Source organism: Martes martes (assembly GCF_963455335.1).
Source record: "Martes martes genome assembly, chromosome: 11".
NCBI classification, from domain to species: Eukaryota; Metazoa; Chordata; class Mammalia; order Carnivora; family Mustelidae; genus Martes; species Martes martes.
This window is the reverse complement of record NC_137899.1, coordinates 12,919,660-12,938,542: the sequence shown is the minus strand read 5'-3', so window position 1 is coordinate 12,938,542 and position 18,883 is coordinate 12,919,660. Positions and strand designations below refer to the sequence as shown.

The following is an 18,883-nucleotide window of genomic DNA, read 5'->3' as shown; positions in this document are numbered from 1 at the left end:
AAGTAAGTTTTCTGTCCACTTGTTTCTCTCTTCTCCTTTGGTACCCGTATAATGTGGATGTTATTCTGCTCGGTGGTGTTCCATAGGTTCCTTAAGCAATTTTCAGTTTAATTTCTTTTTTCTTTTTGCTTCTCTGCTTGTTTGAATCCCACTGCTCTATCTTCTAGATCACTGCTTTGCTCCTGCTTGATGTAGTCTGCTGTTGAATCCCTCTAGTTTAGTTTCTTTTTTTTTCCCCCAAGATCAGTTACTGTCTTCTTCAGCTTTCTGACTTCTCTTTGGTAATTTCTTACATTTTCTATCTATTTTTGTTCATTGATTTTTTCCCCCCAAGTTCGGTGAACATCCTTATAACCATTTTCAGTCTATCCTGTAAATTAGGTAAATTAGTTATCTCTGTTTCATTAGGTTTTTTTTCTTCTGAGGTTTTACCCTTTTCTTTCATTTGTACATATTTTTTGTGTTTCCTCTTTTTGCTTGATTGTGGTTATTTCTCTGTTTAGGGGAAACAGCTGTCTTTTCTAGTCTTGAAGGAGTGGCCTTGTATAGGAGATGATCTTTATCTTTCAGCCTTGCTCTAGCTCTTCTGTTTCTCAAACCTTTGTGTTTGTTTAAGCAGTCTGATTTATATTTGATAGGGACCAACTATTGAGGCTGTTCCAAGACCTGTCAGTGTTGCAAAGGCAGGGCTCAGTCAGCACCTGGATTCAGGCTGATTGGAAGCCAGACCCTCAGGTAGCAGCTTTTAATGTATGCAAATATATATAGTCATATGGGACCACAATCGTAAATCCTTTGGCCTGCAGACCAGGTTAATCTGGAGCTATCCCTTGGACTACAGTTGGAAAAGTCAGAGCATAAGATGAGTAAAGAGCTCCTTTCTGAGAGGTACCAGTAATGAGGTCAGTAGAGAATGCAAGGATGGTGTCCCCTGCCCTACTTTCCCTGAGAACACCTCTGTAGACTTCAGATATATGGCAAACATGAAGTCTGCCCCTTAGGCTGAAGCTCCAGGACATCTAAGTAGGCCTTCTGCCCAGAAAGACTAGGGGTGTGTTTGAGTCTGTGTAATGCCCTGGGCATGGTAGCCTGCCAATAACTGTTTGATTATTACTTTCTCCTGGGACCCAGAAATGCAGGTCCCCCTGGTCACCAGAGCCAGGTGATCGGGGAGCATCTCCTGTGTGGAGTGTGTGTGACCAACAGCTTTAGTGCAGCTGGGGGAGAATAGAGGGGTGCACCTGCCAGCTTTAGCGGGGCCATAGGAGAGTGCAGGGTCGGAGTGCACCACCAGTGCTATCAGAGTAGAGGGAAAATGCAACAGTGGCGCCTGGCAGCACCTTTGTCCTTGGACAGAGCCCCAACAGAGCCCCAACAGAGCCCCTCTTGTGGCTGGCTTAAGATCAGCCAATGAATCTTCCTCACAACAGTCTAGTGGCTTTTCAAACAGCTGGTTTGTTGTTCATCCCTGGCATGAGTGACTCTGCAGGTAAGACTTTTAGAGAAGTAGCTCAGTTCTGTTCCCTACAGCCTATTTGGTCCACCAGATAAGCCCCACTGGCAAATAAAGAGGTAGCAGTATGTGTCTATCCTCTCTTTTAGAAGGTGACAAAAGAAATCATCTGATAAAGTATCATACCTATTACCAGTGGTACTTTGCAGAATAGAGCTCAACTACTACAGTCTACATTTATGTACTTTGTATTTGCATACTAAAGTGGAGTTGCAGTCAGTGAAATATTGTCAAAAATATGCCCAAGTGAAAATTTTTGTTAGGTGATTCCAATTTGTACTATATCTTGCCACACATTAGTAATTTGCCAGATTTGGTCAAAATCAATCAACTTCCTTTAAGTCAGTTAATCCCCTTTAAAGTTATGGAAAGGAAAAACAGAACTGAACAGTTGGGACCTTTTTTTGACCAGATGACAGTTAAAATCAGCCAACTACTTCTCATTTTTATGAATTAAGGAAATTTTCAGTTAATCATGTTGCTCTCAAATGTATTTTTTGATCACATATGTCAGATGTAATAGCATGTCTGAATTTAGTAGGCAGATGAAATTGGTTTTAGTTAGGATTGTAGGATTGCTTTGATGAGCCAAAATAATATTTCTTAAGAGAATCTCTCTTTTTTTTTTTTTTTTCTTTCTTTTTTTTTTTTTTAAAATTATTTAATTTTTTTTTTTTTATTTGACAGAGAGAGAAATCACAAGTAGGCAGAGAGGCAGGCAGATAGGAAGGGAGAAGCAGGCTCCCTGCTGAGCAGAGAGCCCGATGTGGGGCTCGATCCCAGGACCCTGGGATCATGACCTGAGCCGAAGGCAGAGGCTTAACCCACTGAGCCACCCAGGTGCCCCGAGAATCTCTCTTATTAACAGATACTAACTCAAAAGAGTGCTTTCTGTGTTTTTTAGTCGGCCGTATACTAACAAGGTCATCACTTTATGGTACCGTCCACCTGAACTGCTGTTGGGAGAAGAAAGATATACACCTGCTATTGATGTGTGGAGCTGTGGGTAAGATAGGCTTACTGACTGGTTTAATTTACTTGAAATTTTTTGTAGTGAAGTAAAATCATATCATTTGGTAATGATGCATATTTTTTTCCACTAGCTGTATCCTTGGTGAACTCTTCACTAAAAAACCTATATTTCAAGCAAATCAAGAACTTGCACAACTAGAGTTAATAAGGTAAGCTCATGATTGTAATATTTGTTGGGTGGTGTGTAATACTTCATAGGAAGTTTAAAGTCTTTCAAGTTTGTGTCTTTAGGAGAACAGCATGGTTTTCTTGAAGGCTAATGATTGCTGCATGGAGGAGAAACTAGAATGTGGGTACTTCTTGATACTTGATCTAGTAAAATTAAAGATCTCAAAGTCCCTAAATCTTTTTGCAATTAAATGAAAGGGTGGGGGGCCCAAAAAATAAGACCAGGAAGAAAGAGTAAATAAATAATGAGGAAGGAGAGAATAAATGGTAGATAAATTTTTTTTTAGTATGGCAGGATGGAAGAATTAATGTTTTGGGTATACTGTAAAGACATACTCTGTTTTACATACACATATGCTTACATGTTTATATGTGAATGTTTATACACGGAAACATGTATATGTACCTACAGGCATCAGTCTTTGTTATTTGGAGTCTATCGTAGGGCCTAAATCATAAGGACATACATGCTAATCACCTTTCTCTTCGTGTAATGTTTAAAAGTAATTCTTTTATTTTTAAAAAAAGAGCTTTGGTTTTCATATATAATAATGTCAATTTGCAACTTCTAAGTTTTGTGTGTGTCTCAAAATATGGATGAGAACTTTTAGGAAAGATATTGGTATGAGGCACAGATACCAATATACTATGAACCTTCCCTTCAACAGACTTATTGGATTAATTGATGCTCTCCAGTCCCTCTGTAAGTAACAGTAGCATGATAACATGACACGCTGAATGTTTGCAACTGGTAGACTACTACTCTCTAGTAAGACTATGTATTTATCCTACCCGTTGAAGTATAGTGATTAAGAGATGGTTGTTTCCAATTTTGTATACCAACTTTTTATTATTATATGTGTGTCCTTTAAATATACACAGATGCAGTGCTTGCAAAGACTTAACAAAGTTGCTATCAAATTAACTGGGTGGGAGGCAAGTTACTTTAAGTTAGAAAGGTAAGTCATAGAAATTTAGAAGAATTTAGTACTCAAATTGCTTTAAATCCTTGATAATATGGTTTGTTCAAGAAAGTTAATGCAGAGTCCCATTCAACAAATCCTCTGTTCAAAGAGAGGCCTTGCCCTGTGTCAGAAAATTGGAGAATGTATATTTTAAAATTTTCAGTTATAATAAAATATTTAAATTATGTATCTGTGTTTCTTTATTTTTTTGTTTTTCATGATTCCCTCTTACCCATTTTTTCACTTAATAAGGCAGTAGTCCTGATTCTTTGGATACTAGGGCTTCTATTAATGATCCTAACTTTTATTTATACATGATGCAAGCATTTTTCTAAGAATTTCACTTGAATTAAACTCAGTTAAGCTTCATATAGCCTTCCATTTACTTTTTATAATTAAGAAAATGGAACCTTAGAAAGTGAAGAATTTTTCTAGGGTCATACAGCTAGCAAGCAGCAAAATCGAGATTTGAATTTAGACAGTTTTACTTTAGTAGCTAAACTTTTAACTAATTCTCTACACCATGTAGGAAATAAGACTTCCTGGAGCTTTTAGGTTACTATGACACATACATCAATAATTGACAAAAACATCCTGAAAAATTTCTCTAGAATATTAATCCAAAAATTCTAAAGGAAAGATTAGCCAGTCATATCTAGCTTTTCATTAAAAATCAACTTGCTGAGTCAAGTAGGAGTCATTCAAAGAATACACGGATGTTGTAGTTTTAGGACATCCATTATTATAAGTCACCACTTTAATAGAAATAAGGTAATATGTTTTTCTTGGTAGGTATTGAATAAGCATTTGCTACAATACAAACTAAGTATAAAAGTATATTTCTTGAACATGGTGAAAATATGTATTGTAGACTAATAGAATAATATTTAGTGGTAAAATACTAGAAGACGTAAGACAAGAATGATAAAAAGTGGCTTCTAGTATTATTTTAGGAGTGTTTTAGAAGTACTAACTAGTTGGGACACCTGGGTGGCTCAGTTGGTTAAAGCGGCTGCCTTCGGCTCGGGTCATGATCCCAGCGTCCTGGGATCGAGTCCCGAGTCGGGCTCCTTGCTCAGCGGGGAGCCTCCTTCTCCCTCTGCCTCTGCCTGCCACTCTGTCTGCTTGTGCTCACTCTCTCTGACAAATAAATAAATAAAATCTTTAAAAAAAAAAAAAGAAGTACTAACTAGTTAACTAGTAAGTGACTCAGTAAGAGGTATAAAGAGTGGCAGGATGAAGGCAGTATTGTCATAATTTGTATATGAGAGCATTGCGTACAAGCAGCCTGCAAGGAAATTACCTGAAACACCTTAAGTAAAAGAGTCTAATAAAATGACAAGTGTTGAGAAAATATGTGCTTGTGTATATTGTGTGTAAACTTATGAACACAGTATCCTAACATATGAATACATACATACTAAAAGCAATAGCTTCTTAAAAATATGTACCAGTAATAACCAGTTAGAAATGTACATGAGGAAGAAGATGCCTTTAACAAAAGCACCACCATATATACTCCAGGGATATTGAAAACTATAATGTCTCACTGAAAATTGTAAAGAAGATTTAAAGTAACTATTGGGAATGGCATATCTCATTTTTGGTTGGAAGCCTTAACTTTTTAAAATATGATAGTTCAACCTGTATTAATCATTATAGTCCTAATGCGGATTTCAAATGACAGTCTCCCTCCAGATAAACATTAAAATAACCAGAAGAATTCTTAAAAAGAAGGAAAATTTGGCATATTGTATGTTAAAATTATAGCAACTAAAACCATTTTACCACAAGATACATAGATGAAGTGGTGGCAGTACAGGGAAAATCCTGCAGTAAAGCAAGTTTATATAGACCTCCGAATATGATACAGAAGTCATTTCAAGTCAAGGGGGGTTAATTGAACAAGTATCCATTGGTTTCTGGTTGTGTGCCAGTTCCGGGGCACTGAGGATACAATGAAGGGTGGGGGTTGTATCCTCAGTGCCTAGTAACGAGCACACAACTTCTTCTGGTTTCTAATTGGGAGAGACAAGACAAATTAATAAAATACATCAGGTGGTTATAAGGGTAAGGAGATAGAAAATTATAGGAGGCAGTGTTACAGAGAGAGTCCGGGAGTTTCTCCCAGAGGTATCATTTGAGTGAAGTGAGGGAACAACAAAGTAATAACGATCCTGAGGCATGAGTGTACTTGGATTATTTTATAAACATGTTAAGTCGGTTAGTGAACTATATAGATAAAAGAAAAAAGAAAGCTCAGTCCATCCACTTGGTGATACACTGTATAGATACGAAAAAGGAAATGGTAGACCTGGAGATGCTGACATAGGAAAGCAACATCGTTTCATGATGAGCCCCTCGATAGAAGGCTGTGTTTGGTTTATTCCCGTCCAGGTAAAACAAACACATCTGAAGAGTCTGGAGTTGTTATGTGAGCATGGATTTGTGAGAGGACTGTGAAGAGGACTATTTTACATTCCAATTTATATATTTCAGCATGTTTTTGTTGGCAAAATACCAAATAGTAATAATAATATAAAAGTGCTGCAATTTTGATTCTGTGGCATTAAGTATTTTTAAAACAAGAAGGAAAAAGTAAGTTTCTGACAAAAGAAACAGTTTTCTCCCTGTTAGGAAGGAGGCAGCGGTGTATTAATTGAAAGGGTGGGGTTTGGAATCTTACAGACCTGGGTTCTAATGCCAGCTCAGCTGCTTCCTGCCCTTGGGACTTAGGGTTAAGTTCCACAGTGCTCTCAGTTTGTTTCTTCACAAGTAAAACAGGGCTAATCGTATTCTTAGGGTTACAGGAGTCCAATAAATGTAAGTTTCCTACATATTTCTTCCCCTCACTTTACTTGCAGTAATGCTGGGATATATCCCTAATCTAAAGCCCCAGGAGTGATGAGTTCTAGTCTGCATGGTACAGAAATATGTATGAACTAAGGAAAGGTGGGAATACTAACCAGAATCTGTCTTAAAAAGCTTCACACAGCAGTGATCAAGTTATTTGTACTTAGCCTCGTTCCAAACACTATTTTAGGAAAATTACGGAAGTTTTGTGATAGAAATAGAGGGGGTTTAAAAGTGATGGCAGGGGCGCCTGGGTGGCTCAGTCGTTAAGCGTCTCCCTATGGCTCGGGTCATGATCCCAGAATCCTGGGATCAAGCCCCGCATCAGGCTCCCTGCCCAGCGGGAAACCTGACTCTCCTTCTTCCACTCCCCTTGCTTGTGTTCCCTTTCTCACTGTATCTTTCTCTGTCGAGTGAATAAATAAATAAAATCTTTAAAAAAAAAAAAAAAAGAGTGATGGCAAAAGGCTCCTGGGTGGCTCAGTCGGTTAAGCGTCTGCCTTAAGCTCAGGTCATGGTCCCAGGTTCCTAGGATTGAGCCTTGCATCCCGGCTCCATGCTCAGCAGAGAGCCTGCTTCTCCCCTGCTTGCCGTTCCCTCTGCTTGTGCTTGCTTTCTGTCGTACTCTCCCCCACTCTCTCTTTGTCAAATAAACAAAATCTTAGAAAAAAAAAGTGATAGCAAAAGAAAATGAAAAACAGGTGATGACAAAATGGGATGAATAAAGGCAAAAAATGTTTTTAACGTAAGGGTCACACTTAAAACCCTAAGCCTTCTAGCAGCCAGAAAGAACCTGTATATCACACAGTATACATTGCTTATGAAATTTTTTAAAAATTGCAGTCATGGAAAAAATTAGATTGGAATGAAAAGAACCCTTCTTCTGTCCGACCTCCACTCCCTTCCCCCGGCCCTATACACACAAAGCCTGAGGCCTAGATGGTCACACAGGTGAGATAACTTTAAAGGCTTAGACTTTGATTGTTCTACAATATAGGTAAAGAAGGGAAGCACCCAGATTTTTAAAAATGAAGCATGTGTGTCTTCACAGAACAGTAGCATAAAAAATCCTATAAATTGCTACTTTTTACGCTAAGAATTTCTCTGCACTCCTAAAAATTATGAAAGATCCCAGGAGCTTTGTTTATGCTAGTTATATCTATTGATATTTATCATACTAGAAATTAAAACTGAGAAAGTAAAAATACCTATTTTAAAATAGTATGTTAACATTGTTTAATTATAAAACATCTGTATTTTCCAAACTAAAATAAATATTGGTGAAATGAGTAGCGCTGTTTTACATTTTTACATAAAAAGATATTTTACATATCTTTTACAAAAGATTTTACATAAAAAGACATTAAAAGAGATGTCTGGCTTAATAGAGTAACATCTGGATTCTCCTCTCTGTGATATGCTGTTTTTGGTAGTCTTTCAGGTCATTGTGCATGTTCTTTGAAATTACACTAAATAAGTGGTAATTTCTTACAGGTTAGTTGTAATATACAGTCTGAAAACATATGAAGGGATATTTTGTATTCTAATATATTAAAATCCATTAGTCTGTCTTGCACTCTGGATCTGTGATGATTTTGTAACACTGGTAATACGGAAAATAGTGGGTCCCCTATTTCAACAGATCTTCTAAATGTAACATTTCTTTATATAATTTTGGTTATCACCACTAATCTCATCAGAAAAGCCTGTAGATATTTATTGTGAAGCTGTCAAGTCTATGGCATAGATGTAAGCTTCCTAGTATTCTAATTTTCTCCTGAAAGCTTGGATTTTATAATTGAACGTAAGTACTGCAATCATCGTCCTTGAAGTAACAAGTGGACTTTGTTCACATTGTGAGAAAATGTCTGGCAGATACCCAAGTCTGAGTGACCATAGTGTGTTGCTTGTTCATATAGGTAAAAATGACCGTCCGTGAAAAACACATGGCTTCTTCGGCTTGCAACTCAAATAATTGCACAAGTGCTTCTCAGGATAGCTATCAGAATTTCTTAAGCAGCAAAAGTGCTTATGAGTATTTTCTGTTTCATCATTGAGAATATAAAGAAGATATATATATACTGTTCCAAATAGTTAGGGTTTAATAACATTAACGATTTTTTACTGCTTCAACAAGTACATTCTTAAGTGGCATGTGGTGTGTCTCTCCTCCACCCCCGCCCCCGCCCCAGGAGATGGTATAGTAGTGAAGTAGTGAAGAGTATTTACTGCCTGATAGTTTGGTGCCACTGCCTTGAATCGTGCTAAGGTGCTGGTCATTCTGGCTCTGTACCATCAGTGCAAAATCAACACACTGAAAAAGGCAAATAATGTATTAGTAATACCTTTCACCTGAAGAGTCTGAACCCCATTTTTGAGAACTCCTGTATACCAGTCTCACATAGGAATATTGATGTACAACATCTAAATGAACAAGTAGGATACAGCATTACACTAAAATGATAGTATTTTACTAAGGCCAGGAAGTATTCCTCTATTGAATGTAAGTGTGGGTATTAAGAATGTTCTTAATATGATTCATGACATTAGTTATTCAGGGGGAAAAATGCAGATGATGATTATAATAGTTTCTAAAAATGAAACTAACAAAACTGAAGTATCCTTTAAAATGTAAAAGTCACAAAAATAAAGCCCACAGTAAAAAGGAATAAATGAATTCTTAACAGGATATATGTGTGAGTTTGTGTGTGTGGCTGTGATTATCTTTATTGTATGTTGTTTTTCTCAAACCAAAAGTCATCATCCTTCCCATTTGTAAACAATGAGAGGGAGTACTCCCATTAAAGTTAGAAACCAGACAAAACTACCGAATATTGTGTGGCATCATTATCATTGTAACATTGTTTAGTAATTGCAACATACCATACCATATCAGGAAAAAGAAGTATCCGTGTTTGAAAAAATAGAGAAGAATTGATTATAGGTGATAAGATTGTAAACCTGGAAAGTCTCAAAGAAACTATTAAAACTATGGTAGGAGCCATAGGATCTCAGATGTCTATCTAAAACTTTGTATGTCATATGTAAGATGTCTTCTATAACAAAACTTCCCTATTTACTGCTTAAACTGTATAGTAGGAATAAGAATACATTCAAAAACGCAAAAAAAAAAAACCCTGATAAAAAGCAATATATAAGATCTAATTGAAGAAATGTAAATATAAAACTGAAGGAAACAGAAAAATTGGGTATTTCTGGGATAGAAGTGTTAAGCCTTCTGAAGATAACAGTCCTTTCTAAATTAATCTATAAATTCAGAGCAGCAGTTGAATCCAAACAGATGCTCTCACATGTGGAGTATGACAGCATTGATGCTAGGTTCATCCTAGGAAGATGCTGAGGAGAATAATTAGAGGAATGGATTATAGAAGGCTTTGTCCTGTTGGCCTTACAAAAATTAAAAGCTACCGTATGGTATTGATACCAGAGTACATAGATCAGAATAGATTCCCAAAATAGACCTCAGGTATTTGCAGATTTAGTATATGATACATCTCAAGACCTTTTCGGTAAGTGATTTTGAGATAACTCGCTGGCCATCAGGCTAGTTTTTGCTAATACGCAATTACCATCAATTGCTGTTCTGTCTGCTTCCCTAGTTCCTAGTAACTTTCCCTGCCTCAGTGGGTCTTTTCCGTCCTGTGTGCTACTACCAGCTAGATAACCACTCAGCTATCTTCCCACAACACAGAGTAAAATAATTGAAGCTCTTTAGCTAAGAAGTAATGAAACTTACTTTTATCGAAGGGCTTTTGAACAGTCCAGATGCCAGGTCATTTAATCTCACAGCTTTGAAGGGAAATGAACCTCTCTTTTACGAAAGAAGAAACAGATTCTTCAGCAATGCAGTTTGACCAGTATCACAGACAGGATTCAGTTTTAAAGTTTGTTTTCAAAGTCTGTCTTCATTATAGTTAGGCAAATTGCCTTTTAAAACATTGTGTGGCTCCTATCTGTGCTCTCAGCTAACCCTCCCTGAGCCCCAAGTTCCACCTGTTTCCTTTGTCTTCTTCCCACATGTCTGTCCTTGACTACTTCATGACTCTGTCTATGCACTTCTGTTTGCCAGTAACATTTCCCTTACTTACTTTTGACCTGTCTGTCGCTTACTTATCCTTGGAGCTGTAGCCAAAATTCCGCACCTCTTCCATATCTTGAGTACATGTTCCTGTATTTCTGCAGTTGAAAGTATCCTTCATTTTTAAAAATTGCAGTGAACTTCATACTTCTGTAATAACACATCAGTCTGCCGGGGATTATTTATATTTATATACTTACTTGGAGAAGCACACAAAACAGTGAGAGACACAGTTCGCTTTAGTGAGCGAAACAGGCAGGTCAACCAAGATACAAAGCAGCATGAAATACGAAAAAGTGTCCAAAGAAGCAAGTAGAATGAGAAGGGTCCCTTCGGGGTGGCCATGGGGATACAGAAGACTGCACTGAATGGGTTACTTTTGCTCTGAATCTTGAGCAATGAAAAAGATTCTCCACTAGTTAGAATCTAGGGAGAGAGAATTTGATCACGGACATGGAAGAGTGTGATTGGGGAGTGATGAATTGGGGGTTGAGACTAGGAAGGCAGATTGAGACCCAGGGTCAGCCTTGTTTCCTAAGGGGAGCCACTGTATTTTTGAGGAGGTTTTAAAAAATCCAGTTGGGAGGAAGAAGAGACTGGCCGTGTGCAAAGAATAGGCTCTTACTACCTTCTTAGAAGCTTGTGTTTCCAAAAATCGTAAACTCTGTTGAAACCAAAAAAGTACATTTTAGGGACATTGCTTTAAAAAGATGAGCAGTTGTCTTATGTAAATATGTATGTTTCTGAGATAGCGTTCTACAGCTCAGCGAAAGGATGGCTGGACAACGTTAGTCATCCCTTGTTTATGCACACTGGTGCATTTATATTTATTACGTACAGAACATTTTTATTTTTAGTCGGTGATGCATGGACACTTCCTCTTCACATGTGAAGATCAGCTGAGGATTTTATGTTCAATGTACATTTATTTTTGAGGTTCAGTATATGCAGTTAACCATATTTAACAAATTTTTCATCTGCGTATTGCCGAGTGAGTTTTTAAATGCTTACCAGCTGGAGTTACCGCTACACATTATTGTAACAGGGACTTGGTAGTTAGTACAAAAATAGGGCTTTCAAGCTACAGATAAGCACAATGTAAAGCAGTTAAAATTTCTCAATACCTTGAAATCAGTGGCATTACTTAAGCTGAAGAACTTCTGTGTTTCAAGAGTGTTACTTGGCGGGTCCTCCTGTTGATGGAACGCAGCAGCAGACATGACAGTATAGCACCCTTCCTGGGTGTAGGAAATTTGTTTCCACAGTTCTCACAGAAGTAATGACAGGTACCTATAAGACCAGAGAAAGACATAAACCTACACTCTGGTTCCTTAATTTATTGGCATAAAATTTTTCATCTCGGTTCAAGATACGGTCGGCATATTTGGAGTGTTACCTGTGTTTTAAGTCTTGATTTTGCAAATGTGAAGGTTTCTTTTTAGGAATTGGAATGTTTGGAGTGTTAGAAATATCCACTGAAAATAAATTGATTCCTTAAAACAAGTAATTAAGTTGGGATGCTAAAATATTTAATGAAATTTCTTATATACTATATCAAAACTCCAACTTTTCTGTGTTGAAGGATGAGGGGATTTTTATATAGCAGTTGTCTGTATTTTTTTCTTCTGTGGAGTTTATATTGATGTACCTCTTTTTGTGTGTTGTTTAGCCGTATATGTGGGAGTCCATGTCCTGCAGTGTGGCCCGATGTAATCAAACTACCGTATTTCAACACCATGAAACCAAAGAAGCAATATCGTCGAAAGTTAAGAGAAGAATTTGTTTTGTAAGAAGGGGATGCTTAAGTGTCCATATCGCATTGAATTTTTTTCTTTTTTTTTTTTTAGTTATTTCTTGAGAATTAAATGTCACTCTATCCTCTGTTGACCCAAGGTAGACCTCTCACAGTTCTTCTGTGTCCTTTACTTTTGAGTTTCCCTTTGCTACATGCAAATTACCATCTCACTGTCATTATGGTATCAGTGATTTAGGGGTGTGTGTTTCATTTGGAGCTTACATGACAGAACTTGAACACCATTTAATGAAGCAACTTTCATGTTATTTGAGCTCAGGTTTTTATTTTGTTATAGGAAACTGTTCTATTCAGCTCTTAATTTATGGCATAATCGCAAATATCCAATAGTAATAAGATACACCATTGTTGGCCAAATTTCAAATTACTTAGAATAGTAGTTTTAAAAAATCACGTAAAAATGACTGTTTCTTCAAAGGAAAATTTGGAATTTATTGGAATAAGGTAGAGCAAACATGTTACGAAATGTCAGCTTAAAGAAACACTAAGCTTGTGTCGGAGACTATGCATGACTTCTGTCATCCTCTCCTGCCAGTATTCCTGCAGCCGCACTAGACTTGTTTGATTACATGCTCGCCTTGGATCCCAGTAAGCGCTGCACTGCAGAACAGGCGCTCCAGTGCGAGTTCCTGCGGGACGTGGAACCCTCAAAAATGCCTCCACCAGAGTAAGTGGCTTTTCATTATGTTAGATCCCATCTGGCCAGTTTTAATAGCATCGATATAAAGCAATCAGAAGCTCTTCCATGATTAGTTAAGTCAAAAGAAGTAGCATAAATCAAAAGAAATAGAGTAGTAGTAACACACATAATTCGTACATCTAGAATGCAGAACCTTGTTTCATGTTCAGCTAACCAGGATTAGCAAAAGCAGCCTTCCTCTTTCTAATTTTACTAGATTTCAACTCTAATATTCCTGCTGCCAATATTATTCTGGTACTACTTCTACCAGTCCTAGTGTTTATACTGCTGCTAGTTCCTATAGTTAAAAATTTGAGTGCTCTGCTAAGCATTTTTCTTGTATTCCCTCCTATCAGGTGGGTATTATTATTGTCACTGTTCTACAGAGGAGGAAGCAGGCTCAAAGAGGTTAAGAAACTTGCCCAAGAATACAAATCTAGTTCAGGGTGGAGCCAGCAAGTTCAGTAAGAAAGAGCAGTTCTGAAATACTCCTTGGCAGACTATCCAATAGGAAATCCCAAGAACATTAGTAACAAAAGCCAGTGTAGAATGAATTTATCGTATAATTGATAGAAAATGTATAGAGTTTGGGAGTCACAGTAGCTGGGGTTCTTGAACCTTCATTCCCTTGTGGCTCCTATAATTTCTCTAGATTTATTTGGGGGGGAGGGGAAGGGGACAAAGCGGTCCATCTTGTTCTTTTTGATAGGCTCTAGAAACTTTGTAGGGAAAACTTTAAAAATTGTTAAAAAGCAAGCCTATTTCTGTAATAAAATGTTTCCATGTAATAAAATTAGCATATTATGCATGAACAAACGTGGGCTTTGGAGTTCCAAATCCTGGCTCTTCCACTTATCACTTAGATTGGGCTTATTATATTTTCTAAGTTTTATGAAGTTTTTATTGAGCTATATATGAATTGCCATTATGGGATGGTTTGAAAGACAAAAAGGATCTATCATTTGAATGTTGAAAGATCTGAATCATTCTGTTGAAACTTTGACTCTTCTTCCTTCAAAGAAGAATTCTTTTCAACTTTTGATTTGGAAACATTTCACCTCTACAGAAAAACAGGAAGAATAGTACAATGAGCATTTGTATACCCTTCATGTAGATTCAGTAGTTACTGACATCTGCTTTATCACTATATATAATAAGCTTTTTCCCCTGAACTATTGTATTGTGAGTGTGACACAACACTTACCAATAATTTGCTGTGTTCCTGTAAGAACTAGGACTTTATAACTACAGTACGATTATAAAGCGTAAGAAATTTAACATTGCAGTATCTAGTAGACAGTCCATATTCAGATTTCTCCAGTTGGCCCAGTAATTTCCTTTATAGTCTGGTTTTTGGGGTTTTTTTTGTCTTGGATGAAGAATTCATTCAAAGCTCACACATTTCATTTAGTTGCAGTGTCTCTTCAGTCTTTATTTAATTACTCCTTGGGTAGGACTTTTATGACATTGACATTTTTGAAGAGTTGAAGCTACCTATTTAGTAAAACATTCTGTAATCCATCTCTAATTACTTTCTTATGATCAGAATTAGAGTAACATTTTGTGTATGTGTCAAGAATACTACTTAGGTAGTGAGGTGAGCTTCCTGCTTTATCCTGTCAAGAGGAATATAAGGTCATTTTTCTCCCAAGGTAATACTAAGTTGATCTCTTGGTTTAAGTGGTCCACAGGAAAAAATTCTGGTAAAAAAGCTATATTGAGCACATTTTTTAATTGGTGTGTAAACTTCTTTTAATCAAGGGTTGGAATAGTTGCAAAAGATATAAATATCAGTGTATGGTAAGTGTTGACATTTTTAAATGGGCAGTTACATCACTCTTGTAAATGTGTCCAGCGGGATCAAAATATCTTAGCATTTTGATATTCACCAAGAGTCATTTAGAAAACACAAAGCCTTTTTTTTTCTTCTTGATCAAATGATCTTTGCAAATATTACTAGTATGTATTTAAGTTTAAAAATGGAAAGAAAATTGTTGAATCACTATGTTGTACCCCTGAAACTAATGTAATGTTATATGTTAACTCTACTTCAATTAAAATTTTTTTTTAAAAAAGGAAAGAAAGGGGTGCCTAGGTGGCTCAGTCAGTCAAGTGTCAGTCAGTCAAGCTCTTTGATCTTAGCTCAGGTCTTGATCTCTGGGTCGTGAGTTTTAAGCCATGTTGGGCTCCATGCTGGGTATGGAGCCTACTTAAAAAATAAAAAATGAATATATATATGTGTGTATGTATGTATGTATATGTAAATTTGGTTGGTGATGCAACCTAATGAAATAGTAGGGCTATGATCCCCCCATGTAATTTTAATATCTACCAGTTAATACTCCTTATTCTAGAATGACAAACTCCCACATTAATTGTTAATTTTTTTATTTTTATAAGTACCCTTGTAAATAAGCCTTCGCGAACAGATAGACTCTTGTCATAGTTTTGTCACTGAATTCTTTGCATTTCTTCCACATGGCTTGCAAAAATCACATAGTGATTTGTCATCAGAGATTTTTTTTTTTTAAAGATTTTATTTATTTATTTGACAGACAGAGCTCACAAGTAGGCAGAGAGGCAGGCAGAGAGAGAGAGGGGGAAGCAGGCTCCCCGCTGAGCAGAGAGCCCGATGCGGGGCTTGATCCCAGGACCCTGGAATCATGACCCAAGCCAAAGGCAGAGGCTTAACCCACTGAGCCACCCAGGCACCCCGAGATTTTTTTTTTTTTTTAAGATTTTTATTTATTTATTTGACAGAGAGAGAGATCACAAGTAGGCAGAGAGGCAGGCAGAGAGAGATGGGGAAGCAGGCTCCCTGCTGAGCAGAGAGCCCGATGTGGAGCTTGATCCCAGGACCCTGAGACCGTGACTTGAGCCGAAGGCAGAGGCCTAACCCACTGAGCCACCCAGGCGCCCCTGTCATCAGAAATTATTATAATGATCTTTCAGATGTCAACTTTAGGATTCTTTCTCATAATTTTCTTGATAGTAAAGAATTGGAAACCACGTGACTTGAAGAGACTTTTTTTTAATCCAGTAATTATTTTTTTCAAAATTTGAGAAAGTAAGCTAAAGAAGCTTTACCAATACTTATTAAATGACTTCTTGTTTTATTTTTTTGTGGTTTTTTTTTTTTTAGAGGAGGGCACATGAACCAGGGGTGGGGGGCTGGGGAGGGGCAAAGGAAGAGGGAGAGAGAGAATTTTTTTTATTAAAGATTTTTGTTTATTTGAGAGAGAGAAATCCCGGATCTGGGGATCATGACCTGGAGCCAAAGGCAGCCATTTACCAACTGAGCCACCCAGGCACCTGATAGAGAGAGTCTTAGGCAGGCTCCATACCCAGTGCAGTCCCGAACATGGGGCTCAAATCTCACAACCTTGAGATCATTACCTGAGCCTAAGTCAAGAGTTGGTCACTTAACCAACTGAGTCATCCAGGTGCCCCTAAATGACTTTTTACACTTGGTACTTTTTCTTTTATTAGTGCTTGTTTCATCTAGTATACGTAGAAAAGTTTAGGAAGTCAACATGTAATGTCAGTACAACTTGGCCAGTCCGTATGTTAGATTGTTTTTCTTATTACATGTGTTTGTGGAAACCTTGGAACTGTAGATACATTCCATTAATGGGAAACGCTTGCCACGTAACCTAATTGGAAACTCTTTCCATATTGTCAAACACATCACCTAAATTCACTTAATTTTTATCAGAACACAACTGACTGCATTTCTCCATTAAAAATAAGGATGGGGACGCCTGGGTGGCTCAGTTGGTTAAGCTGCTGCCTTTGGCTCAGGTCATGATCCCAGGGTCCTGGGATCGAGTCCCACATCGGGCTCCTTGCTCAGCAGGGAGTCTGCTTCTCCCTCTGCCTCTGCCTGCCTCTCTGTCTGCCTGTACTCACTCTCTCTGACAAATAAATAAATAAAATCTTAAAATAAATAAATAAAAATAAAAATAAGGATGTTAATACACATTTTGGTGAACAGGCTGTAATCCAGTAATAAATTAGGGATATATCACTAAAGCAGTCAGGTTGAAATTATAATGCTATTGATCTAATATATAAATTAAGAGTTATATAAACAGCTCATCATTTTGTAACATGTAATAGGTAGTTAAAATGATCAGTCATCTTTGAGGTAAGGACTATGAAGAAAAGCATTGGCGTGGTATTCCTTTGGGAGCTATGTGTATGTATTAAACTCTTTGTCATTTTTTTGGAATAATCAAATGAGAATGGGATATTAAAAAACCAAAACAACTACATTAATTGTATGAGACGTGGTGTCAGATTTTTCCGATTTAAAGAAAAGAAGGCATTTACTGCTAAAAAGTGAATTAGAGTGATAGCTAGCCTATAATTTTACTTTTTCTTAACAGCAAGTAAAAAGCACCAAACAATTTCTAAGATAAAATGTGATCAACTGTAATTGGAATAAATATTTCATGATGTGATTTGATTAAAGTAGTTTTCAGCTGTTGTGTTGAATGACGGTAAATGGCATCAAACAAGAATGTAGTGCCTGCTGTGTGAGAGGCACTGTCCAGCACCTGCGTATGTTAACATGTACTACCTCTACTCCATAAGGTAGATTGTATTGCTAATCTCATTTTTAAAGATAAGGAAACTGAGGCACAGAGGTCAAGTTACTTGCCTGATGAGACACAATAAGTAAGTGGCTGAGCCAGTATTTGAACCTTCAGAAAAGCAAATAAAAATTTGGTCATCCTGGAAAACATTGCTGGTGTATCCAAAATGAGCGTCACTAACCTGTACGTTTCAGCTGTTTGTTGGGTATTGCTTATCTTATCTAGAGATGAGTGTTGAGATAACCATAGAGGAAGCTCTTAGCTTTAAACTGGGGGAGGGAACCAAAGCCCTTGTTAGTGGAGGTCTTTGCTTGCTTTCCTCTCATGGGGCTTTGCCACAAGAGCCTCGAAGTGAAGTCACTCCAGTTTCCCTACTCCGCAGTATATCTGAATTCAGAATTTCCCACCAGGGACTAAGGCCACACATCTTATGATACATACACACGCACAGCGCACAGAAAGGAAAGTCTTTGGAGGGTTTATGATGCCTTAAAGCTTCCCAATATCAATATTTCAAATTGTACCTTTGTTTGTTACTCCAGGAGGTTTTTACACGCTGAGGCAATGCACCATAGTAAGATGGCTGAGAGGTATGCCTTTGTTTTGTTTTTGGACCTCAGGTGCATAGACTTGGTTTAATCATAATCCTTGTGTCACTCATCATTGGTCCATGCATGGCTCTCTTTTTTTTCTTTTAGTTACTTAGTTATTTTAAATGATTTTAATAAGCAGCCATGAACCTACCAAATAAAAGCTAGAACCTTGACAATAACCTCCGTTAGTCATATCATCCCCTCTCCCCACCCCCTGCCCTACGACCTATCCCCTTGCCTCCCTCCACCTGAGGTAACCATCATCCCTGTTTTCTTTTGTATATACTTTTGTTGCCATCTATATGTATTCATAAAAAGTTATATTTAAAAATTTTAGTTGTTTTTAATTTTATTAAAAATTTATTAAAAGGGTGTCATGCTGTTTGTAATCTTTCGGGAATGACTTTTTTTACTTAATATTATATTGCTAAGATTGGACCATATTGTTGCATATGCCTTTACTTTATAACGTGAGGTGAGAGTATCTGGAAGAGGAGGTGTGAAAGAACTTGCTGTGCAGGCCACTCTCAAGGATCGAGGTCAGGAAAGAGGACAAGGAAAGGAAAGATG

General features: G+C 37.3%; 2 protein-coding genes across 3 annotated transcripts in view; one reads left to right on the top strand and one right to left on the bottom strand.

Annotated features, from left to right (window-relative positions):
• Positions 1-18,883, bottom strand: part of MPLKIP (M-phase specific PLK1 interacting protein) — a 72,593-nt gene that overhangs the window by 10,817 nt on the left and 42,893 nt on the right. The window contains exon 2 of the transcript XR_013967648.1: positions 11,755-11,920. The gene's annotated coding sequence lies outside the window, so the exon portion shown is untranslated. The remainder of the gene's footprint in view (positions 1-11,754; positions 11,921-18,883) is intronic.
• Positions 1-18,883, top strand: part of CDK13 (cyclin dependent kinase 13) — a 122,199-nt gene that overhangs the window by 97,552 nt on the left and 5,764 nt on the right. For both annotated transcript variants that reach the window (XM_080818389.1, XM_080818388.1), the window contains exons 8-11: positions 2,418-2,519; positions 2,617-2,694; positions 12,300-12,416; positions 12,979-13,110. In XM_080818389.1, coding sequence (XP_080674515.1) covers positions 2,418-2,519; positions 2,617-2,694; positions 12,300-12,416; positions 12,979-13,110 — 429 coding nt within the window. The remainder of the gene's footprint in view (positions 1-2,417; positions 2,520-2,616; positions 2,695-12,299; positions 12,417-12,978; positions 13,111-18,883) is intronic.